Source organism: Saccoglossus kowalevskii, chromosome 13 (genome assembly GCF_978046115.1).
Source record: "Saccoglossus kowalevskii chromosome 13, keSacKowa6.1, whole genome shotgun sequence".
Lineage (NCBI taxonomy): Eukaryota > Metazoa > Hemichordata > Enteropneusta > Harrimaniidae > Saccoglossus > Saccoglossus kowalevskii.
The window spans coordinates 17,759,457-17,787,395 of record NC_140653.1 but is presented as its reverse complement, the minus strand read 5'-3'; the positions used below and the strand labels follow the sequence as shown (position 1 = coordinate 17,787,395).

Here is a 27,939-nt window from a genome sequence, read left to right as displayed (position 1 = left end):
TAATTGCGAAAAAAAACCTTTGTGAATCGACGATGGAGATTGGATGGTACGGCGACCCTTCAATTTGCGTTAAATATGTTTTGTTACAACATCATTGATTGGCTGAGAGTCACCTGATCGGAGCACGACCTGGGTCACAGAACCATATTAGTCCGTATTATCAACAGGACTTTGCGAGAAAACCACACCCACATTTTCAACCATTTTAGCGCGGAAGTTGCCAACAAATGTCGAAAACTCGTGAATTTTATGAATTCGAATAAAATAAAGCTAGCGATTCGTAAGACTGGTTAATAATATATCCCCCGATGCTCTTCGATTTTTTTTATTTCAAGGTGAGAAATGGATACTAGTAGTTGAAGTTCCATCGATTTCAAGGCGACTATTTAACCGTGACAACTCTACGCTCTGTTGTAGTTTCGCAAGGTAAAACAAAAATACAATAAATAGTACTTGTTTAATTATTTGGTTATACAGCCCGCAAATTACGGGACATGATCCCAATGAATTGCGATAAATAATTGCTGATTGTGTTGAATGACGGACGTCGGGACCGTTTGAAGAAACAAATTATGGTCGGTAGACATTTCATACAAATGAAATTATTAACGAAAGACGAGATTTTTCTAGGTATTTACGATCATACGGTCATACCAAATATATACAAAATTGACAAATACACAAAGAGGTGTAATAGTAGGTCATTTTTATTTTAGCCTTAGAAATATTTTCTTTCACTCAGTCCACGTCCATGCGTGGGAATTCTAATTTAAATAGCTTCATGGTCCTTCGGCTTGTCTTCTGCTTGGGGGGAAACAACAATAATTATACAAATCGTAAACTCAACGCATCAGGAAAAGAAACCCAGACAACCATGTTGTACTTCTGTTGAATACATTTTGTAGCAGTGCGTCACGTCGGAATATTGTCTAAAATAAAATATTCAATCCCAGCCAAATCTAGGTCAAAGGGTCAGATTGCGTGCATATAATTATAGATAGTTAAAACAAAAAGTATTTGAACTTTTGACGGTTGTTCAACATCTATGCACGGTTACTAAACTAGTAACTGATCTATGAAAACCAGAAAATTTTTAGTAGTCCGAATTGTTGCACGGTCGAAAATAAAACGGAAATTGACCGGTCAAAAGCGGAAGCGGTCAAGAGGTTTGGGAGAAATGAGTACAGTACTTCTTTGTTAGATGAAGCGATGCTGATGCCACATTGTCGCCATAATGAGGCCACAATGAAGCGAAGCGATAATCGCCTAACTTTTTAATGTCGCGACATTGAAGCGATGCTGAAGCCATAACAATGCCATAATGATGCGATGCTGAAGCGAAGCTGACGCTGAAGTGAAGCCAAAGCTTCCGCGAGAACTGTACTGTATGTTGATAGTTTAAAACTTAAATATTGAACCAACAGCTCTGGTTAGTTTCGCAAATTATAGTCTTTCAATATTGTGTAGTTAAGAATGTAGCACTTACCTGTTCCTGGGTAAGGTCTCCATCTTTTAATATTACATCTATACCTTCTGGTGTACTAAGTTTATTTGGATTTCTCCTTGGTATAACCTTATATTTAGCACTTGAGTGATGACGATGTTGAGGAAAAACTGGCTCATCACTGCAAAATATATATAATATAAAAATAAATAAAAACATACTACTTTATATGCCAAATGCTACAACCAAATATATCAGATAACACAGCTTTAACTGAGACATTATATTTACCTGTCAGCTATAGTTGTTACATCTATAGATCTACTTAGTTGTAGAGCCTATAATAAAAAAATACAATTGTATCACATTTTGAAATTATAGAAATTGATGATTGAATTATTACATTAATATTAGGTTTACAATCCTCTGTACTTACTGGTACTGGTTTGCTGCTTGCTTTTCCTGGAACCATGGAATCATCCGTTCCTTTCTCCACTTCTATTGCACAGAAATGGTCTTTCTCCACCATCTTTAACCATCTAATATTCTGTTCATTTCCAATCAGCTTTCTTATTCCTGAGAAATAAAAATCGTACAAATTTCTATATTTGTTTTCCACATCACATCACATTTACTAAATACCAGTACTAGTATAATAATATGATTGCCATCACACTATAGCACATTACATCATACCATATCATACCATCACATCACATCATACCATCACATCACACTATATCACATTACATCATACCATCACATCACACAATATCACATTACAACATACCATCACATCACACTATATCAAATTACATCATACGATCACATCACATCATACCATCACATCACATCATACCATCACATCACACTATATCACATTACATCATATCATCACATCACATCATACCATCACACCACATCATACCATCACATTACATCATACCATCACATCACATCAAACCATCACATCACACTATATCACATTACATCATACCTTCACATCACATCATACCATCACATCACATCATACCATCACATCACATCACATCACATCACATCACACCCACAGTCAGCTGGCGCACACGTGATATTAAAATAAATACGATATTTACTATATGGAGGCCGCCATCTTGAATGACGCATAATGACTAAATAAGAGACAAGTTGTGAAACGCGTTTTTCAGATTCCTACAAATCAGGACAAAAATACCAATCTTTCACAAAAATACGGACCGTTGGGGTTATATTAAGCCAACCAATAACAAAATTCGGCCTAATTCGTCGTTTTTATGTGGGAAAATCCCTTGCATACGAACACCTAATTACGCGAAGAACATAGAACACTAAGCCGGGGTATTTGAAACGGAAATTGTCATCTAAGCGTTAGGCCGTCGCTGATTGGCTGCTGAGCTGGAATGCCAATTTTTAGTTTTAAATACCCCAGGAAAGTGTTCTAGGTTCTTCGCGTAATTAGATGTTCGTATGCAAAGGAATTTTTCCACACAAAAACGACGAATTCGGCCGAATTTTGTTATCGGTTGGCTTAATATAACCCCAACGGACCGTATTTTTGTGAAAGATTGGTATTTTTGTCCTGATTTGTAGGAATCTGAAAAACGCGTTTCACAACTTGTCTTTTATTTAGTTTTATGCGTCATTCAAGATGGCGGCCCCCATATAGTAAATATCGTATTTTTTTTAATATCACGTATGCGCCAGCTGACTGTGATCACACCATCACATCACATCATACCATCACATCACACTATATCACATTACATCATACCATCACATCACACTATATCACATTACATCATACCATCACATCATACCATATCACATTACATCATACCATCACATTATACTATATCACATTACATCATACTATATCACATTACATCATACCATTACATCATACCACATCACATTACATCATACCATCACATCACACAATATCACATTACATCATACCATCACATCATACTATATCACATTACATCATACCATCACATCATACTATATCACATTACATCATACCATCACATTATACTATATCACATTACATCATACCATCACATCATACTATATCAAATTACATCATACCATATCACATTACATTATACCATTACATCATACCATATCACATTACATCATACCATCACATCACACAATATTACATTACATCATACCATCACATCACATCACATTACATCATACCATCACATCATACTATATCACATTACATCATACCATCACATCATACTATATCAGATTACATCATACCATCACATCATACCATATCACATTACATCATACCATCACACCATACCATATCACATTACATCATACCATCACATCACATCACATTACATCATACCATCACATCACACAATATCACATTATATCATACCATTACATTACACTATATCACATTACATCATACCATCACATCACACTACATCATACCATCACACCACACCATATCACATTACATCATACCATCACATCACACCACACAATATCACATTACATCATACCATTACATTACACTATATCACATTACATCATACCATCACATCACACAATATCACATTACATCATACCATCACATCATACCATATCCCATTACATCATACCATCACATCACACTATATCACATTACATCATACCATCACATCATACCATATCACATCACATCATACCATCACATCACACTATATCACATTACATCATACCATCACATCACATCACATCACATTACATCATACCATCACATCACATCATATCACACAATATCACATTACATCATACCATCACATCATACTATATCACATTACATCATACCATCACATCATACTATATCAAATTACATCATACCATATCACATTACATCATACCATTACATCATACCATATCACATTACATCATACCATCACATCACACAATATTACATTACATCATACCATCACATCATACTATATCACATTACATCATACCATCACATTATACTATATCACATTACATCATACCATCACATCACACTATATCACATTACATCATACCATCACACCATACCATATCACATTACATCATACCATCACATCACACAATATCACATTACATCATACCATTACATTACACTATATCACATTACATCATACCATCACATCACACAATATCACATTACATCATACCATCACATCATACCATATCCCATTACATCATACCATCACATCACACAATATCACATTACATCATACCATCACATCATACTATATCAGATTACATCATACCATCACATCATACCATATCACATTACATCATACCATCACACCATACCATATCACATTACATCATACCATCACATCACATCACATTACATCATACCATCACATCACACAATATCACATTATATCATACCATTACATTACACTATATCACATTACATCATACCATCACATCACACTACATCATACCATCACACCACACCATATCACATTACATCATACCATCACATCACACCACACAATATCACATTACATCATACCATTACATTACACTATATCACATTACATCATACCATCACATCACACAATATCACATTACATCATACCATCACATCATACCATATCCCATTACATCATACCATCACATCACACTATATCACATTACATCATACCATCACATCATACCATATCACATCACATCATACCATCACATCACACTATATCACATTACATCATACCATCACATCACATCACATCACATTACATCATACCATCACATCACATCATATCACACAATATCACATTACATCATACCATCACATCATACTATATCACATTACATCATACCATCACATCATACTATATCAAATTACATCATACCATATCACATTACATCATACCATTACATCATACCATATCACATTACATCATACCATCACATCACACAATATTACATTACATCATACCATCACATCATACTATATCACATTACATCATACCATCACATTATACTATATCACATTACATCATACCATCACATCACACTATATCACATTACATCATACCATCACACCATACCATATCACATTACATCATACCATCACATCACACAATATCACATTACATCATACCATTACATTACACTATATCACATTACATCATACCATCACATCACACAATATCACATTACATCATACCATCACATCATACCATATCCCATTACATCATACCATCACATCACACAATATCACATTACATCATACCATCACATCATACTATATCACATTACATCATACCATCACATCATACCATATTACATTACATCATACCATTACATCACACAATATCACATTACATCATAACATTACATTACACTATATCACATTACATCATACCATCACATCACACTATATCACATTACATCATACCATCACATCACACTATATCACATTACATCATACCATCACATCACATCACATTACATCATACCATCACATCACACTACATCACATTACATCATACCATCACATCACACTATATCACATTACATCATACCATCACACCATACCATATCACATAACATCATACCATCACATCACACAATATCACATTACATCATACCATTACATTACACTATATCACATTACATCATACCATCACATCACACAATATCACATTACATCATACCATCACATCATACCATATCCCATTACATCATACCATCACATCACACTATATCACATTACATCATACCATCACATCATACTATATCACATTACATCATACCATCACATCACACAATATCACATTACATCATACCATCACATCATACTATATCACATTACATCATACCATCACATCATACCATATCACATTACATCATACCATCACATCACACTATATCACATTACATCATACCATCACATCACACTATATCACATTACATCATACTATCACATCACACTACATCATATCATCACATCATACTATATCACATTACATCATACCATCACATCACACCATATCACATTACATCACACCATCACATCACACTATATCACATTACATCATACCATCACATCACATCACATCACACTATATCACATTACATCATACCATCACATCACATCACATCACACTATATCACATTACATCACATCACACAATATCACACTACTTCATACCATCACATCACACTATATCACATTACATCATACCATCACATCACACTACAACATATCATCACATCATACTATATCACATTACATCACACCATCACATCACACTATATCACATTACATCATACCATCACATCACACCATATCACATTACATCACACCATCACATCACACTATATCACATTACATCATACCATCACATCACATCACATCACACTATATCACATTACATCATACCATCACATCACACTGTATCACATTACATCATTCCATCACATCACACAATATCACACTACTTCATACCATCACATCACACTATATCACATTACATCATACCATCACATCACATCGTACCATCACATCACATCACAGCATATCACAATACATCATACCATCACATCACACCATATCACATCAAACCATATCACAATATATCAAACCATCACATCATGCAATATCACATTACATCAAACCATCACATCACATCAGTACCTGGTTTACTAATTGTTTTCTTCCCAGTTTCAAATGCTTTAAGGACAGCTGATATACTTAGTTTAGCATTCTTAACTCCATGATCTGTCCCTTCAATTAATACACCTCCAGGAATTTGACTGATCTTAACATGATCATTGCGTAATCCCTCCATTATGCCATTAATGAATTCCCTACAATGTGATGAAAACAAGAGTTCTAATTCTGTTGTGTGTTTAACAGGCACAGTGACTGGTGTTATAGCATTCATCCTCAGGAAAGTTAAGATATCCTGCTTTGCCTTTCGAAGGTCATTATCGGATCCCACCATACTGATAATTGCCTTTTTATCCATAATAATTTCGAAATCCACCAAACAGTCAGCTGTCAGATTATTTAATAACTTGGCAAGCTCACTGCCCCTTAGAAGGTAAATCCACTCTTCAAGAACTTGAATTGTATCCTTCCTTATTAGGTCTTTTATAATGGAGTACGCGCTGTCACAATCTTGTTTGTTACACCCAGTAATTTTCACCAGCCCTTGTTCAAAGGTTACCACAACATGGCATTTCAATGACTGCATCACATAGTTATAACCTCTCTTGGATTGCATCAATCTCACAATATCATCTGATAATTTCAACTCCTTGTCAACCATGTTAGCCAGCATTTCTAGAATCTTCAGTTTGCTTCCTGTGACAGACATTGAGGGTCCACGAAACATGACGCTGCCCTGATCTGGTGCAATGTCCATTTTAATGTTTTCATCTATACTCACTGCATCAGACCTAGCCTGCAGCAGCTGTAGTTTTTCTCGCTTTACACTGCTACACTGGTCAGTAATTATAGTTGCTTCGTACTTCATCTTCTCTTCAATCTCTTTAGCGATTTTCTGGTATGAATTTATTGCCATGGAAACTGCTGCTTTCAAACCAGTGATTGTAAGAGATTTATTAGTATCGTCCTTAGCGATCCATAATTCCGATGCCATCGAAGCGCTCTTTATCTCTTCCAGTCGAGTACAGATTTCCTGCCAGGATTCAACGGGAGATTTTATCTCTCTGCTGGAAAAATCATCCAGAAATTCCTCTATCGCATCTTTTGCTTGCGACTCCCAGACATTGATCAATGTTTTGATGTCATCTAAATCAAGGGTCAAAGTTGGCATGACGACGACCTCATTTTTATCACCATCCCAAATTAAAGACACCTTAAGTAGTTTCATCATCTCGTCAAAATCACTGACTCGTTGGCATCCAGCGTTTTTAATGAATTCAATAATGTTTGGATCAACCTCTATTGTGAAGGGATCAGGTAAATTTGGTTTGAAGAATTCACTCATGCAGGCTGGTGGACCAAAACACTCATGATAAGCAACTACAGTAAGGTCAGCACCATTCAGTATATGACGATTCTGACAAACATTCTCTACAACTGGAGGATAAATATAAATTATAGTTTCTGTTAAGTAAAAACTTCCAATGAAAACATAATTTAGTGTTTAACAATTTCAGCACCATCATTTCTCGCCAAAGTTTTGGGCAACATTTACCAGTAAGACATTTATGTTTTTTCTTGACCAAATGAACATAATTTCCTATTGCTAAGTCTTTCAGGTCAACTAGTTGTCATCTTTCACAAACTGAATACCAGTACACAAGTCTTTCAGGTCAACTAGTTGTCATCTTTCACAAACTGAATACCAGTACACAAAATTTTTTCACAAATTTCAATCAAAACCTGTAGCTAATGAGAAATTACACCCACTTGGTCCAAATTTAACAAACAAATTGGCCTGACATTCAATGGATTTGCCAAAACAGAATGGCATTTCATTTGAAAGTAGAGTAGTGCAAAACACTATAATATAAATATATCAGTAATGTACACAGAATTCCACCAAAAGCTTATCAGGTCTGCATTACCACAAACCATCAACAAAATCCAATGATTGGTCTAAATTTAACAAACAAATTGGCCTGACGTTCAATGGATTTGCCAAAACAGAATGGCATTTCATTTGAAAGTAGAGTAGTGCAAAACACTATAATATAAATATATCAGTAACATACACAGAATTCCACCAAAACCTTATCAGGTCTGCATTACCACAAACCATCAACAAAATCCAATGATTGGTTCTTGAGATATTAGTGGAACAGACACACAGACATCCATACAGATACCTGCACAGATGAAGTAAATTTCATTGACTCCCACTTTGTGCCTTGCACACACCAATAAATACACACCTTGTCATATGCAGATTACTGCACTTGCTTCAGGCAAGAATATGTTGAATATATTAAAAACCGATCATTATTATTCCCAAATTTAGATTTAGTGGATTTCCATCAAAACTTTATCAGCTTCAGAGTTATTATTGATTTGCCCCAGACTAAAACAAGCAACCTCATGGTTTAAATAGCTCCAACTGTCTTTGTAGAGTGTCTTCCTCAAAATAAAGTTGATAATGTTCTATGTGGTGATATATTTATTATTTTATAGTGATTTGTCATGGTTATTGTTACCATAATGTTTTAAATCATAGCCATGGTAAGTTTATATGGTTGTTGCTATGGAAATTGCAATTGTTATCAACTTGTTACAAACCATGCCAAGTAATTAAGCTGGTATTTTTCAAGAAAATGTCAAAAATAGCAATTTTTACTGAAAATGACAAAAATATTTGCTAAAAATGTAAATAGAAAATACTATCATCAAATGCATAAATCTGACAAAGGTCCACCCAAGTCACCTACATACCAAGTATCAAAGCAACTACATGTAGCTGGTATTTTTCAAAAAGTTGAAAATAGCATTTTTTCACGAAAAACTGAGAATCGCCACAAAATGAACAATACTTAAATACCAATTTTCAAGAAGAAGTCAAGAATAGCATGTTTTACCAAAAATGGCAAAAATATTCACTAAAAATATTTGCCAAAAATAGGGAATGCATGTGCATTATCAATATCAGCACAGTAGTCCTAATAATGTCATAGTAAAAGTCATTCAAGCGTTTTTATAGTTTTGGTAAATAATTTGAATAATTTTGGACTTCTCATGAACAATCTACACTTATCAAAGCTACACAATAAAAATCAATTCAAACGGTTCAGTGCCAACATCAAGACATCCAAACAGACAGACGCCAGACACAGCATCATCGGTATAGCTCAGCAAACCTGTAGTCTATTGAGCTTAAAACTTGACAATGAAAGTTTTAATGTTGTAATGGCATTACATTCACCTTTAGGATCCTCAAATTGTACAACTGCTGTGTTGGTATCTGAATCATAACTCGTATCTTGAACATCACCACCACCACTTCGTCGTTTATTCTCAAAATATAACTCCAAAGTGTCCGTACTCGTGGACTGACTGATACCAGCTACTAGAATAGAATTTGTCACTGATACTGGATGTAAATACAGGAAACTACCATCGAGTGCTCGCTTTGATATCTTATCAAACATTTTGTCATAATCTGAAATAAATAACAAACAAACAATACTGTCTTCATGAACACTTTTAACACAAGTGTCTGTATGTCTACTATAAATAAAGGCCAATTTTTTGTCGATAAAATCACATTAAATAAGTTTGCATCAAGTTGAAAAATACCTACAATGTATCACTTTGTTCGGGGTGGGGAGGGACTTCACTGGCACATAGCAGGGAGAGGTGGGACCTCGCTGTGTTTAATCATAGACCCTCTATAAGAAAGTCTATGGTTTAATAAATAACTTTATATCACATTACATCATACCATCATTCTTGATTTTTGAAAAGAATTATTTGAATTATAGAATATCTAGAATATTCTGTTCATTACCTGGTGGGCTTTTAAATGTTACCATAGCAACATCAGCTTCTAAGGCGTTTTCTATTTTTTCGACATCGCAACCACTAATATTCTCCATATATAGCTCAAGCCCATCTCTTGTAGTTTTCTCCGATATATTCTTAAATTTAAAAACAAGACTTAACTATTACACGCAAAGTGGTAATTGTAACCGTTGTAATTTTGACGTCAATGTAGCAGATGGATATAATTTCAAAATGATCACATTATCCAATCAGCATTCAGCTTTATGCATATAGCGAGAGACATATTAAAGAGTGGACTAAAGTTGCCCTCAGCGACCGACCGAAAAATATGAAATATCGGGTCACGGGTTTTTTTCCCCATATACCTCAGCTATTCACGATACCCTTAGTTTTCACGAGTTTAAAAAAAAAATCCGACCGACCGACCCAATTTTTCAATTTTCCGACTTGAGGGCAACATAAGTTGTTGTTTTTTTTGGCCTAATGGATGCCTTGTAACATTTGCTAAAACATGATTGAATTCGGAACATATGATGCTAAAGCTGCTTACATCATTGTTATTAACATACATTGTATAGTTAACAAAACTTTTAAATAAGAGCACAGTGACATGATGACATGTTTAGGTAAGACTATGAATTATTAATGAGTTTAATACATAGTACACGTAATATTCAAATATCAAAACAAATCTGCTATTGTTACCTTGACTACAACTTTCCTCTTGTCTCTGGGTGGTAAGGGTGGTGCTATTCTCACTTTGAGATTACACTTATTCAGTAGATGAGTTTTCTGTAGTACAGTGTCAATTACTAAAAACAATCAAGTTTAGTAATTTTATTACATGCTTAAATATTATGTAACAGGGAATACCAAACTAGTGAATTTCACTGAGCAGTTTTAATTCAAATTATTGATTTATTAAAAATACAAATGATATATAATGTAGCATGTGAATTGTATGCATCAAGATTTTAATAAATAGTTCACATAGATCAGTCGCAGTGAATGCGAACAAGCATTTGGAGCTAAAATTTGGCTTGTTATTGTCGGACATTAATAGTCTTCCAAATCATTCCATTCTTTTCTATCCTCGGGGCGGACATCCGGGTATTTTCACCGCCTGGCAACCCTAGCGGTGAAAACAAAGGCCCAAAACTCGCAGAAAACGGTACTTTGGGATGTTTGTTGAGACTCCTCTGAACAGTGTAACAAAATTAGCCCTACGTGTGTAACATATATAAATTTTGTTGTTCAGGATTACTTCAAAGTTAAGTTTGTGTTGTTTTCTCAAATTTTCACCGACTCGACCGGCGTTCCACAGCAGCGCACACAGAGTCCATAGAAATGCATGTACAGTGGTGCCTGGCGTAGTAACGTAGAACGTCTTGTGACGTAGCTCCGTCCCCAAGAATATACACTTATCATCTGTATACTTTAATTTTGCGAGACCAATTTTCTTGTTGTAACTGGTCAACTTTTTCAACTGTCATTTGATATACCTACCTTTGGGATCTTCAAATGTAACATACGCTTTCTCTGATGCAATCTCCACTTTTAATACTTTTCCACCACCACTTTTTCTGCGGTTTTCAAAATACATTTCGAGAAGCTCTGCTGTTGTGTTGGCAGAGAAATCTGTGACCTCAATCGTATTTTCAACATCCTCCTCATCTAAATCTGAATCTTCTTTTGACTCTTTCATATGTTCTTGATCTTGTATAACAACAATGGAGCTCCCATCACTGCTTTTTTCTTCCCAATCATATTGTCCTTTCTTTCTGTCCATGTCCTCTCTGGTGTAATCATCATCAGATGAAGATGAAGAATATGATTGCATTGTAAATGATTCCGGTCTTTTTTCCATTTTTGCTTCTACAGGAGGCAATACTTCATATTCTATTTGAAATTAAAGGTAGAATAAATAAACATCAAGATTTTATTATATTTATTTCATAAAGTATTACATTTATTAGTACATTAATTAGTACGATAGAAAAACTCACTTTAATAGTATGATGAAAAACATGGTATTAAAATCACTGTATTTGATATAGTACGGTAATTATGTTTTAACTTATCAAGAAGAATTGGTTTGTGTGGGGGAAACTGCCACAAACAGTATTGGATCTTTAAATCTCACCAGATAGACGGTAGATACATCAAGCAGTAGACGGTATACCAGTGTGCAATGTTCTAATGGTGAACACGCATTTATTCAGTTGTGCAGGAACGAGATAAAGCTAGTTGAAAACTACATACACTAGGACGATTGAGAACAATGTATCACTTGGAGTACAAAGAATTGTCAATTTAAAGACAAGGCTGGATTCACACTTTAGAATTTTAATCCTTGGCGTCAATTAATATGATTGGTTGTTTTAATTGAACCAATCAGGGAGAATACACTTATGTAAACTGATAGAAATGGCTGAATACAGGCCAAAGTGTGTTTCTTTGCGTCAGGAAAACAGCATAAATCTATAGAAACTTTGACTACAACTACTCAATCTTGACAACATAACTGGAGATAATAAACACTGATAATTACATACAACAATGAAATAAATCTGATAAACAGAAGCGAAGTTATGGTTAAATAACCTGAAAAATATATGTATCCACATGGTAATAACGATAGTTTGACACGTTTTATACAACTGAACAATTAAAAAGAAGTTTTTCTCTTTTTTTGTTTTAAATTTATTTTGTGAGGCTTACAATGAATTCCAAAATATTGTCCCATTGTAAATAACACTTCTTTGACTTTAAGTGGAAATTTAACCATTGAATGGAGAAATTGGATTTTTTTGTGCATGCAAAATGTTTATTTCCAGCAAGATTTCGAAATCTGAGGTCAAATAATAGTATTCCAGTCCGTAACTAATATAGCTTATGAATGTTAAAAATTCAATATTTTTCAAAAAGTGGTAACAAACTGTTTTTTTTAAATCCAAGATAACTTGGGGATAGCTTTTGGACATCACAAAAATAGAAGTATAAAAACTCACAATCATTTCAAAGGCACATTTAAAACACTTTTTAAAACATTTGCTAACAATGCAAGATCACAAACAATATGATAAATAGCACCCTTACAGTTCAATCATGAACACACTCAAAATCTCACAAAAGAAGATTTGAATGAGATAGAGTTCATTTATTCACAGGACATTTTATACACGTTTTACTAGTATTTTCAGCCCGATTGAATCTAACTAGATTTTTAGATTTTCAAGTAAATCCTGAAAAATGTTATATATCATCCATGCTATATTATGAACAGATTATACTAACCTGAGTACATAGAGCAGCTGATATTTGGATCACTATAATTAACACCAGGGTCCTGAGTAAATGCATGGTAATCCCACGCAGAATTATTTTCATCAGTACTGTGTTGTGGGAAATACGCAGCAAGTTTAAATCTAGAATGTGCAGGTTTTTGGTCTGGTGGTGAGCATTCCTGTGGCGATTTCTCTGAAGATTTTTCATTTTCATTTTGATTCAATACGTCAAATGAACCACTATCATCCATTTTCTCCATGACAACCGCCTCATCTTCAACAACATTATCAGCATTACAATCTTTTACCTCTAGTTGTGACTGTTTACGTTCCTCAAAGTCCATCTTTTCATCATCTACCTTCTCCTCATCATTAGCATTGTGTTGGTTTCTGTACACAACTCCTCTCACATCTATTGGCATCTCATAAAAATTATCATCTATTCTGCTCATAGTTTCACCATGTAGACTATCACTATGTTCTTCCTCCAGACCGTGGTGATTATCACCATGACGATTTTCATCACTGTTCCCATCATTCTCGTCTTCTACCACATCAACATTGATTATATTCTCTCTGATACCAGATCTTGGTTGTTCCTCGTTATCACTATCATTGGTTTGTGTTACGTCATCATCGCTATAGTCTATGATATCCCATCCACAAAAGTTATCCTCATCACTTGCAGTCATATCCCCACCGGTTCCAGTCATATCTCCACCAGTTCCAGTCATATCCCCACCGGTTCCAGTCATATCTCCACCAGTTCCAGTCATATCTCCACCTGTTCCAGTCATATCTCCACCAGTTCCAGTCATATCTCCACCTGTTCCAGTCATATCTCCACCGGTTCCAGTCATATCTCCACCAGTTCCAGTCATATCTTCACCAGTTCCAGTCATATCTCCACCAGTTCCAGTCATATCTCCACCGGTTCCAGTCATATCTCCACCAGTTCCAGTCATATCTCCACCTGTTCCAGTCATATCTCCACCGGTTCCAGTCATATCTCCACCAGTTCCAGTCATATCTCCGGCGGTTCCAGTCATATCTCCACCGGTTCCAGTCATATCTCCACCAGTTCCAGTCATATCTCCACCTGTTCCAGTCATATCTCCACCGGTTCCAGTCATATCTCCACCTGTTCCAGTCATATCTTCACCAGTTCCAGTCATATCTCCACCGGTTCCAGTCATATCTCCACCAGTTCCAGTCATATCTCCACCGGTTCCAGTCATATTTCCACCAGTTCCAGTCATATCTTCACCAGTTCCAGTCATATCTCCACCGGTTCCAGTCATATCTCCACCAGTTCCAGTCATATCTCCACCAGTTCCAGTCATATTTCCACCAGTTCCAGTCATATCTTCACCAGTTCCAGTCATATCTCCACCGGTTCCAGTCATATCTTCACCAGTTCCAGTCATATTTCCACCAGTTCCAGTCATATCTTCACCAGTTCCAGTCATATCTCCACCAGTTCCAGTCATATCTTCACCAGTTCCAGTCATATCTCCACCAGTTCCAGTCATATCTTCACCAGTTCCAGTCATATCCCCACCAGTTCCAGTCATATCTTCACCAGTTCCAGTCATATCCCCACCAATTCCAGTCACACTCTCACCAGTTCCAGTCATATCCCCACTAGTTCCAGTCATATCTTCACCAGTTCCAGTCATATCCCCACCAGTTCCAGTCATACCTTCACCAGTTCCAGTCATACCCTCACCAGTTCCAGTGATACCCTCACCGGTTCCAATCATATCTCCATCAGTTCCAGTCATATCCCCACCGGTTCCAGTCATACCCTCACCAGTTCCAGTCACACCTTCACCAGTTCCAGTCATATCCTCACCAGTTCCAGGTATACACACAAAAGTTCCAGTCATATCCTCACTGATTATATCTGAACCATCATTGGGTTGAGTTTCTACAATTTTCAGTCTACCATATTCTTCCACTTTTACTCTGTCCTGTACATTCATTGATGGACCTTTTTCTGCTGCAATTCCCTCCATCTCTTCTTCTTCAGCTTTCCCTTCTTCCATTGTGCTAACTTCTCTTAATTTAATTGGTTCCTCTGCTGTTGATAGATTCTTCTTTGCTAGTTGAGAGCGATATAGCATCTCAGCTTGTTTTTGTTGGTTTTTCTTAACTGTTAAGGTAAGTAAGCGCTGTTGCTCTTGCTGCACAAAATCGAGACCCATGTCGTTATCATCGGCACTTCGTGTCTGCACAGTGTTGAGAAAATGACTGCATAAACTGTCAGTTGGCTGCTCAACATCGCTGTCATCATCCGAATCATAATATGTTGACAATGGCTTAGGTTTGTCATATCTCATACCCACAGTATTAAGGGGTTGGCTGGATGAATCAACATTAGCAGGAGACACGATTTCATCATCACTGGAGCTGTCACTCACATCAGAGTCTTCAAAATCAGGTTCCATTTCAATAGGACAGTGCCTTACCACCAATGATTCACCACCAAATTCATGTCCGCGTTGTAAAACATTGGTCGCAGCTGTAAAAAAACATAGCAATACATTATAGTCACAAACAGTCTCTTGTAGCACACAAATTTGATCTCAAAAAACACCTTGAGTCAGATGAATTTAATTTTAACTACCATGAATTATTGTAATTTCATGATTCATAATAACGTTCATGAGGACAATATTTTGTGAAAGTTACTGTCTTGCCTTGTTTGTAGTACCCCGGTGAAATGTTCACTCAAAATAATTTTGTGATTTCCATGACTTGCAAAAATGTATGACCTTTTACATGTATTCCAAAGCAGACTCAAGTTGTTATAGAACAAGACAAAAAACAAGTTTTTTTTCAATGAACACAACAGGGACCATGTGGAATCAAAGAAAGCTTAGAAAGAACTCCCGTGTGCTGAGAGTATTGAAGACACATTAAAAATTAATTCAAAATTACCTGTACATGAGATATTGATAGAAAAGCTGAAAACTAATTATGTACATCAGGTAACTAATATGAACAGAACAGAACAAAAAAATTATGAATTATTATGCTAATTAGAGAATTAATATGAACAAATTTTAACCCAAAATTTATCAGGCCTGTCTATTGTCCTAGAGCATTTATGTACCAAATTTTATTCAAATGTGATGATCAGTAATTGAGATATCAGTGTTAATTAATTATGTTAATTAGGTGATTAATAAGCATAAATATTTACCAAAAACTAATTGGGTTTCTGCATAGTTCTCTTTAAAAGTTTCATTAAAATCCAATTTGTGGTTCTTTATATACCAGTGGAACATTATGCAAATTAGGTAATTAATATCCAATTAAAACTAATTAGGTCTCTGCATAATCCTAGAAGATCTATGTAGCAAGTCTCATTGAAATATGATGATTACTACTTGATATATCAAAAGCTGAAAATTAATTAATTATGCAAATTAGATAATTAATATGTACTCATATTACCCTAAAAACTAGTTTGTGCAGTGTCCTATGACATCTATGTACCAAGTGTCATTGAAATGTGATGATTACTACTTGAAATATCAAAAGCTGAAAATTAATTAATTATGCAAATTAGCTAATTAATATATACTGATATTAGCCTAAAACTATCAGGTCTGTGCAGTGTCATATGATGTCTATGTACCAAATTTCATTGAAATGTGATGATTACTACTTGAAATATCAGAAGCTGAAAATTAATTAATTATGCTAATTAGATAATTAATATGTACTCATATTACCTTAAAAACTATCAGGTCTGTGCAGTGTCCTATGACATCTATGTACCAAGTGTCATTGAAATGTGATGATTACTACTTGAAATATCAAGAGCTGAAAATTAATTAATTATGCAAATTAGCTAATTAATATATACTGATATTAGCCTAAAACTATCAGGTCTGTGCAGTGTCCTATGATGTCTATGTACCAAATTTCATTGAAATGTGATGATTACTACTTGAAATATCAAAAGCTGAAATATAATTAATTATGCTAATTAGGTAATTAATATGTACTCGTATTACCCTAAAAACTATCAGGTCTGTGCAGTGTCCTATGACATCTATGTACCAAGTGTCATTGAAATGTGATGATTAGTACTTGAAATATCAAAAGCTGAAAATTAATTAATTATGCAAATTAGGTAATTAATATGTACTCATATTACCCTAAAAACTATCAGGTCTGTGCAGTGTCCTATGACATCTATGTACCAAGTTTTATTGAAATGTGATGATTAGTACTTGAGATATCAGTGGAAAAGCCGAAAATTGATTAATCATTATGCAAATTAGGTAATTAATATTGCACAGATTTTTACCCAAAACTAATCAAATCTGCGCATTAGTTTGGAGCATCTGTGTGCCAAGTTTCATTAAAATCCAATGAGTGGTTCTTTAGATATCAGTGGAACAGTCATGAAACAGCTAAAAATCAGCTAATTATCATGCAAATTAGGTAATTAATATGCATGGATTTTTACCAAAACCTAATCAAATCTGCGCATTGGCCCAGAGCATCTATGCACCAAGTTTCATCAAAAACTGATGTATGGTTCTTGAGATATCAGTGGAACAGTCGGACACGCATACACACACACACACACACACCCACACACACACACACACACACACACATACAGACACACTAAGTGCAAAGACTCCCTTTCTGTGCTTCGCACACAGGAGTCAAAAATGTCTGGTGTCTTTCATGGCCAAGATAAGATGAATAGATGCCTAACTATATGTAGTTTTTACGATTTTATGCTACCCTACAATTTCTGCTATACAAATATTGACCTGTATAAGTATTTAGTTGCTTAGTTTTCATTTTTCATGATTAATACAGTTGCTGCTTTGTATTCATACTAGACAAACCTGGTCTTAGTCTACTCTACTCCACGACCCAAACCCTTTTCCTACAGACCAAGAATACTCACAGTAAGGGCCTTATTAATACATCGCTGACTGAAAGCCACCATGGACAGCCAAAATGAATGAAATTTTTTTTAAAACAAGTCAGCATGCAATATTTAAAGGCTGTAAATTTCTGGAACTATAATGTGGAACATCGTGTATAGGCACTAAAAGACTTACATGGTACAAGGCGTTACAACAACACTCACTTAGCTCAAAACTCATAAATTATATTGCCTAAAATGTATTGCTCATGTTAATTTGGGGGAACATGCTGACGTCACTGGTGATGATGACTATAATTTTAAAATGATCTCAGCATCATCCAATATGCAACCAGTTAATCCGTAGAGAATGGTACAAAAGAACATCCTACTAGCCAATGACAACCTTTCTTTTGAATTTAAACTTACATTTATAAATATTTACAAAAACATCTATGGGTATTTCAAAACGAGTTAATTAATCATGCAGTTTGTTGCATACCCTATTTATTTATTTACTGATACAGTGGCCCCTCGCTAAGTCGCGCCTCGGTAAGTCGCGATTCGGCTAAGTCGCGGGTACTTGGATGGCTCCCAAAATTTCTATTGTGTTTTGACAGCAATTTTGAAGTACAAAGACTAATGTTTCGTGGCATAGTGTTTTTAACTAACCGTTAAAGAGACAACTTAACACCCACTTTCCGTCAATTGCTGAGACGCAATGAGCAACAGTGGCCTTACTCAAGGTGTCAACAGGGGTGTCGAGTAGTGACCGTACGTACTTCTTGGCCGGTCCCATTTTGGTGTACCTCTACAAAAACTCGCTACAATGAGTTGAATTCAGAGAATTCTGATCTCTATTTCTCAATTGAGCAGCATGTCAAAGCGAAAGCTATACAGCCTGTTCGTACGCCATAAACTCACGGCGATCGACCGTGTCAAACCAAGTTAAGGGTTGCACGTGGTTGAGCCCACTATTCGTGGGTGGGTAAAAAATGAAAAGTAAATTTGTTTTCAAAGTTGACCAAGAGGCGGGACTGAACAGAAAAACAAGCGAAAGTGTCCGACAATGATGACACCGATAAAGCTGTTTACGTTTCTTTAAGAACGGTCTGCCGGAACTCCACTATCTGGTCCCATCACCCAATGCAAAGCATACAACTCAGATATGACGACTTTGAATTTAAGGCCAGTTCAGGGTGGTTCTTGCGATGGCAAAGAAGACACGCTATCGACACACGCAGTCTCAATCCAAGGTGAAGCTCGATCTGGGAACATTGACGCTGTCGGAACTTTTCCCGAAAAACTGAGAGAAATTATTTATGAAGGTGGTTATTTTGACGAACATGTTTATAATTGCGATGAAACTGGTTTATTTTGGAAGCTGTTACCGTCGAAGTCGCAAGCAACAGCAAGCGGCCCACATAATATCAGACACAAACAAAATAATCAACGCAATGTTTACAGCAAACATAATCATGATTTTATTTGAATACTGCCTGACACATGTGATGATACATCAATTAACTAAACCGAGCGTTTATATGTGCTTTTTATATGTTTTTCAATGCACGACCTCCCTCTTTCACGACGTCCCTCGGTAAGATGCGGCCCTCGATAAGTCGCGGTTTTTGCTTGGATCCCAACACCTGCGACTCAGCGAGGGGCCACTGTATATCATAGTAGGCCTTACAGCAATCTATTAATAAATGTGTACGACATTGATAAGTGACATGAAGTTTGGTTTACGCCCCCATTTTGAATATTATGCTGGTAAATAATTATTATTTTAAGAATGTTTGAAAACTTCCAAAACATGCTGAAACTGAATAAAACCCTTGAAATCGCTAACCTACCACCAACCCTAACTTTTTTCTGAAAATTGTATATTAAGGTATGGTATTACTGGAAAATCTGTATTAAAAACCACGGCTTCTATTAAAATGGTACAATGCAACAGAGGGGATGCGGCTTCTATTACAGCATCTACACATATGAGAAATAATGAATTTTTGTTCTTAATTGTTCAGAAAGAATGTGTGCGGCTTTTATTAGGTATGCGGCTTCTAATACAGATTTTACAGTACTACGACAGGACTATCACTTCAAAGTCAGGAAGCAGGGTCCTACTTGACATCTTAATGCCTGCTGTCAATTTAGTAATTTTATATTAGTTAGTATTTTAGAGATTTTGTATTATTTAGTAATTTAGTGATTGTATTTGTTATTTAGTATTTTTTTTTTATTTTATATATATTTTTCTCCTTGTACTTTGTGACCATTTTCTTTCCCTTCAGGGATTGTGTAAGAGTCAATAAGTAAATAAAAAATCAAGCACTCTTAAACTATATGTACATTAATGGCACATTAACAATATGGCCATAATTCAATGAGTAAGTATTACATCACGTGATTCTTATATTTCACCTCTGTAACATTCAAGTGCACTTAGTATTATTGGTCATTAACATATTCATAACTATGACATCATTGTACATGTGGTTATTAATAAATGAGATGCATACTTGGAGCTAGTATGAGTCGTCTCCACAAAGTAACTGTTGCCTTCAAGGTCTGTGTATCTTATATAACATCCTCCGAATACCTTGAATTAGAGAATTCATACAATTTCTTTTTTTACTTCTCAACAATTTTGCCTCAATAGAAAAATGTGTGGGCTGTCACATATTTCACCACTGCACAGCGCCCTCTGTTGGCTAAGTGATGAAACCTGCAAAAATGTGTGTGCCAACAAATATTTTAGCAGAATGAAAAAAATCGCTTCACTGCACTATTTTTGAAAAACAGTTTGACAAGAAACTTGTTTTGTTTTTTGTGAAGACTTACAGTCTTTCAGAAAAGCCATTTACCAAATTTATGTTTCATAAACACAAACATTTATAAATTTGAAAACTTGACCAATCAGAACAATCGCTTTGATGACACCGCAGATGAACACACGCTTCTGAAAGGAATGACAGTCTCTGCATACCCGTAGGCATATCAACCAAAATCTGAAAGGCTCTGCAGCACATCACAGAATACTTCATCATTAACTCCAATTAATGGTTAAATTTAATGATATATGCTTGCATTAGGGACGACCTCAAAAGATCGATGTCAGATAAAAATCTTGGAGACTTTGTAGTTCTTTTTTTTTCTATTCAATCATAGAAAAAATAACAGAAAATGAAAAAAAAACATCAAAGACGCGAAAATGGTTTGGTTCGAGTGTAAATATGTGCGTCAAATGAGGTCAATTTCAGGGCATGGACCTAGAGCATGCGCAGAACCCAGAAAAGCAGTTTGCGCATACGTATATTCCGCTTCATTACTACAACCAACTGCTATGCCATACTACTGTTCGATTGTCAATTTGTATTTAATGGTGAATGTCGTCTGACGCCATGATCACTATTTATCAATTAAGTTTCAGTGGAGGGGGGGGGAAACTAAAGGAATTAAGTTTTTTATCCGACATTGATCTTTTGACGTCGTCCTTTACATTATCAAACTGTTTTTTAATTCCTATTATTTTGAGCAAGGATAAGGCCCTGTAACGGGACGTCTACAGACGTCAATGTATTGACTTCAGTAACCAATAAAAGCAGGAGGGGATTATCACCTGCGCACACACGGGAATTGAGTCCAAGGCGATGATAACAACACATGATAAAAACGCAAAGGTTCATGGGTAGAGGCTTGTTTGTAAACAATGACACGCTATGAACATCTGACGCATGCGCAGGTGACGACTCCCCCGCTTTAATCAATCACACAAATAAATCATCAGGCCCTGTGGGTTAGATAAGTGCTGAGCAGCCAAGGAATCCTTGAGGTAAACAGTGGATGAAATTTTAAACAGGGTTTGATAAAAAATAAAAAAATAAACTTAGTTAAAATTGTGGGTCTTTTCTGTTTCTAGAATTGCGCACACCATTTACGACAAGAACTCCTTATCTGATTTGACGTGAGGATCACTGCCGGGTTGTGGTGGTGTTCACCCATAGTTACCATATACTAATATGCGTCACTGGTTTGACCACCATTTTCGCAATCCAACCGATCGTTTTGACTCTTTTGAAATTTAAGATTTTCGGTAATTTTAGCAAAATTTAGGCAATTTTTTAGCAAAAACCAACGTTGCCCCTTTTGGGTCCGGTTTTCCCTTGTTGTGGGGCACCCCCCCCCCCCTCCAAAAAAAATCTAGGTGAATACCCCCACAAGGTGGGGGCTGACTTACCGCTGCTTTCTGAAAATTTCACGACTGCAGTGCCGTTCGGTCTGATGAGAACACCGTTGACATCTCCGCCGCCACTTCTTCGATGACTCTGGAAATAGATCGTCAATTTATCTTCATTCGTAAATTCGGGAAACCCGGATACAAGAACAGCATTTGATGAATATTTTGACGAATAGTTTGAGGACGCCATTTTTACGAAGTGTGTCTCAGTTTCCGCGATCTCGGCCAGTCTAAGTCAGAGCTCTGCCCAAACGAAAGCTCAGTAAGTCGTGTCAACAAACATTACGGTACACTGTGACGTTGATTATGACTAACCGCATGATAGCGAATGAAATAAATTCAAATTAAAAACTTAAAACGAGATAACGTTTCAGATAAATACAACAACTTCAGAATTAAATACCCCGTCTGGCACCGACCGTGTCAACACTGTACGCGGAACTAATCTGACCTAGTTTTTCTGGGAAATTTGAACACGTGGGCAAGATGGCCTTTTATCATTGGCTAAAACTAATCGCCTCAATATACCGGGAATCCCCGATGCCGTCATAATCACGTGATTGATGGCTATTATTAAACAACTTGGATTTTTCCATTGTCTAATTTTAGTTGAAAACATTTCCAGATACAATGTTATTTCAGCCTATGGAAAATGAAGCAATAATAATTTTGCCTCAAACATACCAACTCCTACAACACTACTAATATTCAGAAATGTAAAGCTAGCATTGGATGAGGGCGCTAATATAATAACTTTATTATATTACTATGCCATCAGAGGGCGCAGTATGGTAAATAATATAATAAAAATGCAAACCATAAAAAATAAAACAGCTAAATGAAAAGATAAAAATGATTACAGGTATGTTCTAGGTTATTACTAAATCATAAGCTCAGATTTCTGCCCCGTACATTAAAATTGGTGAAATTGGTTGGTCAAAAAACTTTAAACACAGTGATTTAATTTGTTTTGTGTATAGAGAATAAAGCTTTCGTTGCTTTGTTTTTTAACATTAATAAATTCGATTTAAATTTCCCATTTGGTGTGAATATAGCGTCTAAATAACAGCATTCACTCACTGCTGCAATATTTTGGTTATTAATTGAGAAATTTTGACTTTTTAGAATTCTATTGCCAGTATTAAAAACCATTACTTTATTTTTCTTTATGTTCAGTACAAGACTTCATTTTCACAATAGTTGGCTAGTTTATTCGAACAATTTGGTAGACCTTCGGGAGTTCTTAAAGACTAATACTAAGTCATTTGCATATTGGATACAATTTATATGTTTTTTACCAATCAAGACTGGGTCATCATTTTTTTTTTACTAAATAGATAAGGTAGGTCATTCGGGAATGTATTAAATAGTATTGGTGAAATATTGCATTGTTGCTTAACACCAGTAGACTTCTTAAAATAATTTTATATTGCCTTCACAATATTATAGAAATTTCCAATGAGCTATGATGAAATTGTTTGCACGTATCTGTTTAATAATCGACTTAATTAGTTGATTACTAGCATGTGGCTGTGTTATGTCTGTCATCGTTTCGGCCCATTTGAGGTTCTGGACGAAACTCGACTCAGTTATTTGGAACTAATTACGAGATAACCGTCGCTATTCGGACTACTATTTCTGACAGTTGGTATTCGTAGTTATTAATGTAGTGAACGATTAATCAAAAGATATGACGTGTTCAGTACTTAGTGTGATTGGCTGTATGATTGAAGGTTACGCCATAGAGTCTTTTTACTGCTTTGTAATTGGTTAGAGTTTTGAAAATAAATAAAGTTGTTTTAGTTGGTCTTGGCGAGTACACCAGGAGAGAGACGAGTCCTAGAGAGTCTTGGGGAGAGTCTTGGAGAGTCTTGAAGCGAGTCTTGACGCAGTCTAGAGGTAGTCTTGGGTCAGCCTTGCGATAGTCTTGGGGACTTTTCCCCAGGGCGCTGTGTCTTATAGAGTGCTCGACTGACTGACTAAGACGAGAGTTGAAACGTATTTCGTTGTGTATGTACTATTTGACTATAAAGTTTAAGTGACTTACCCGATCCCGTACCTCAAGGGGACGCGATAGAGAGACCAGACGAGATTCCCCCCTGACACGTGTGGAGAACCCTAGAGGAGGAGAATATCCCCCGTGATAGAGCCCCAAGTTTTGCAATTTAAGAAATAATGCATCTTTCCAAACACGGTCGAATGCTTTTCTGAAATCTATAAAACAACTGTACAAACGTTTTTGTTTACTGACATTTTCTTTAGTGTATAATGTTTTATCTACTATTGTTTTAGTGGAAAAATTGCGTCAGTTGTTCTTCTCTGTTTTCTAAATCCAAATTTTAGTTCATTTAATAATTTATTGCTTTCTAAATAGGATGTCAGTCTGTTATTCATAATACTAGTAAATAGTTTTGATAAGCAACTTGATAACGCAATCGCTCTATAATAATTTGGGTCGGATTTGTTGCTGGATTTATGCAATGGAACCAGTATTGTTGATTTCCAGCTTCTTGGGAATTTTCGAGTAATGTTTCCTTTTAATTTCCTTCACTAAATCAATGTATTCGGCGAAGATCATTTCGCCGAGTGCCGACGATGGATGTCACTTTCGCGACTAGTCCTCAATTAGTATTTGTTTCCTGCTGTTTAACGATGATTTGAATTTTTTATTGAATTACAAAATCTCAAATCTATGTAATATATAATCTAAAGGATGTATAGAGATATGTTATAAATTCTTGATAATCTCGATGAATTACCGTACTCAGCACGTCATCGCACTCACACAAATACAAAAGAGGTAGATAAAAAATAAAAGGTCTTCTTTAAAGGGCGGTAGTCGACGTGCCGCGTCCTGGTCGATATGGGACTCATAGCGACGCATACAACGCCTGTAAAGTACATTATGTACATGAAATTCGAACACGCGCTGCGCGACGACCACCGCCCTTTAACCTTATAAGTATTTTGTTTGCTCCGTGGTAAGGCGATTAGTTGTTTCTATGTAAGGGAAGAGTAGGAAATCAAACTCGCGGTTTACCGCGGTCATTACCGCGGTGGTGGTGGGTGCTCGCCGGTCGACCGCATTTTATGCAAATTTATGCATAGATTCCATGACCCCGGTTTACCGCGGTCAAGTGCGGTAGGCTCGCATGGCAATTTACACCCTATTGTTAAGACTATGAATGGACACAATAGACTGGGAAACTAAAGGTTACTTGCCGCCAAGTTCAAATAATAAAATCGAGTGGTACCAGAAGATTGGAAAAATCGTCTATATTAGTTCGCAGAAGAACACTATTTTATTTTCACGAGTCTTGGTATAACATCGCAAAGCAACCCAGAATAATGTAGACCCCACATAATGTAAAATATTATCACATTATTTTGAATTTACATCATGTATAGTCTCAGGATATATTTTAAAAGATTAATGTTTCGCATATACCAATATAATCGGGCGAAGTACAAATTCCGAGTGTAAAACACTCGATGAGAGGCCACAGTTTACGTTACCTCGAGACCATGCACTAAGTAGGAAAAGCAACCCGAAGTCGAAGAGGGAGTGTCACACACTTGGTGCTACAATATATACTACAACAACTGGGTGATCAGCGAAAAAAAATAGCGCACTTCTTGGCGAAACTGACTAATCTAATAAACCTTGGCCCAAGTTTAACCCCAAGTCACGCGCTGAACAAGTGGGTTGTTACCTTGGTGACCATTCGCGCTCCGCGCGTTGACCTTTTTATTATACACATCCCATTACGCAAATTTTTACTGGCTCTGCGTTGCCGACGTAAAAAATGTTACCGTTCTGGTTGTGAATATTTCACCATTGCCGACTTGATAATGCGTTGCCTTCGTAATAATTACGCAAACTTATTTTCCATTGTTTACGTACTGGCTGTGAATATTTCAACTTTGCCGACTTGATAATGCGTTGCCTTTGCAATAATTACGCAAACTTATTTTTTATACCCCTGTCGACCCCTCGAGTCACACTGCTGCTATCACACTTTCTATTTCAGTAATTGACGGTCTATAGGTGTTAAGTTGTCACCTCCAACTGATTGAGCGGGCAATTAAATACGCGATAATACCAGACTTAGTTTTTCTACTTTAAAACTGACGGCAAAACACAATACAATCGTCCGGAGCCATCGAACTACGCGACTTAGTCGAAACCGCGACTTACTGCCTCAGAGACGGGGCCACTGAATAACCGTTGTTGATAATGATATTGTAAACAAACACGCACACACAAAACATTAAAGCCAGAAAAGTCAAGTCAAGAAACAACATTTCAAATAATAATAATTATGGTTTGACATCTATATCATTTTGAAATAAACTAAATTTCATGTAAATAAAATCCATGCGTTACAATTTACTGTAATTTCAAACTTGGGGCAGCGTACTTTGAACGCAGAGTATTCGATCGCTTTCATTTCCAGTGAAAACAAAACAAAACAACGTCAGGTGCTTTTGAACTACGTGCGGTTGGCACAGTAACGGGCAATGACCTCAGCGGTTCACACGCAATGAAATTCTAATCAAGCCAGCTAG

The 27,939-nt window shown here is 36.0% G+C and overlaps 1 protein-coding gene across 3 annotated transcripts in view; it reads right to left on the bottom strand.

Moving 5' to 3' along the window:
- The window catches only part of LOC100371826 (protein mono-ADP-ribosyltransferase PARP14-like), a 61,206-nt gene extending 37,411 nt beyond the window's left edge, over positions 1-23,795 (bottom strand). The window contains exons 1-11 of one of the 3 annotated variants that reach the window (XM_085506997.1): positions 23,371-23,795; positions 14,835-16,748; positions 14,235-14,624; positions 12,444-12,836; positions 11,643-11,749; positions 10,942-11,071; positions 10,357-10,593; positions 7,125-8,537; positions 1,881-2,020; positions 1,736-1,782; positions 1,487-1,625 (exon numbers count right to left, since the gene is read on the bottom strand). In XM_085506997.1, coding sequence (XP_085363123.1) covers positions 1,487-1,625; positions 1,736-1,782; positions 1,881-2,020; positions 7,125-8,537; positions 10,357-10,593; positions 10,942-11,071; positions 11,643-11,749; positions 12,444-12,836; positions 14,235-14,624; positions 14,835-16,748; positions 23,371-23,560 — 5,100 coding nt within the window. In that variant the 5' untranslated portion in view covers positions 23,561-23,795. Of the gene's footprint in view, positions 1-1,486; positions 1,626-1,735; positions 1,783-1,880; positions 2,021-7,124; positions 8,538-10,356; positions 10,594-10,941; positions 11,072-11,642; positions 11,750-12,443; positions 12,837-14,234; positions 16,749-23,370 lie in introns of all 3 variants that reach the window. The other 2 variants (XM_085506996.1, XM_085506998.1) reach the window with 2 other exon arrangements.
- Between the last annotated feature and the right edge of the window lie 4,144 nt (positions 23,796-27,939).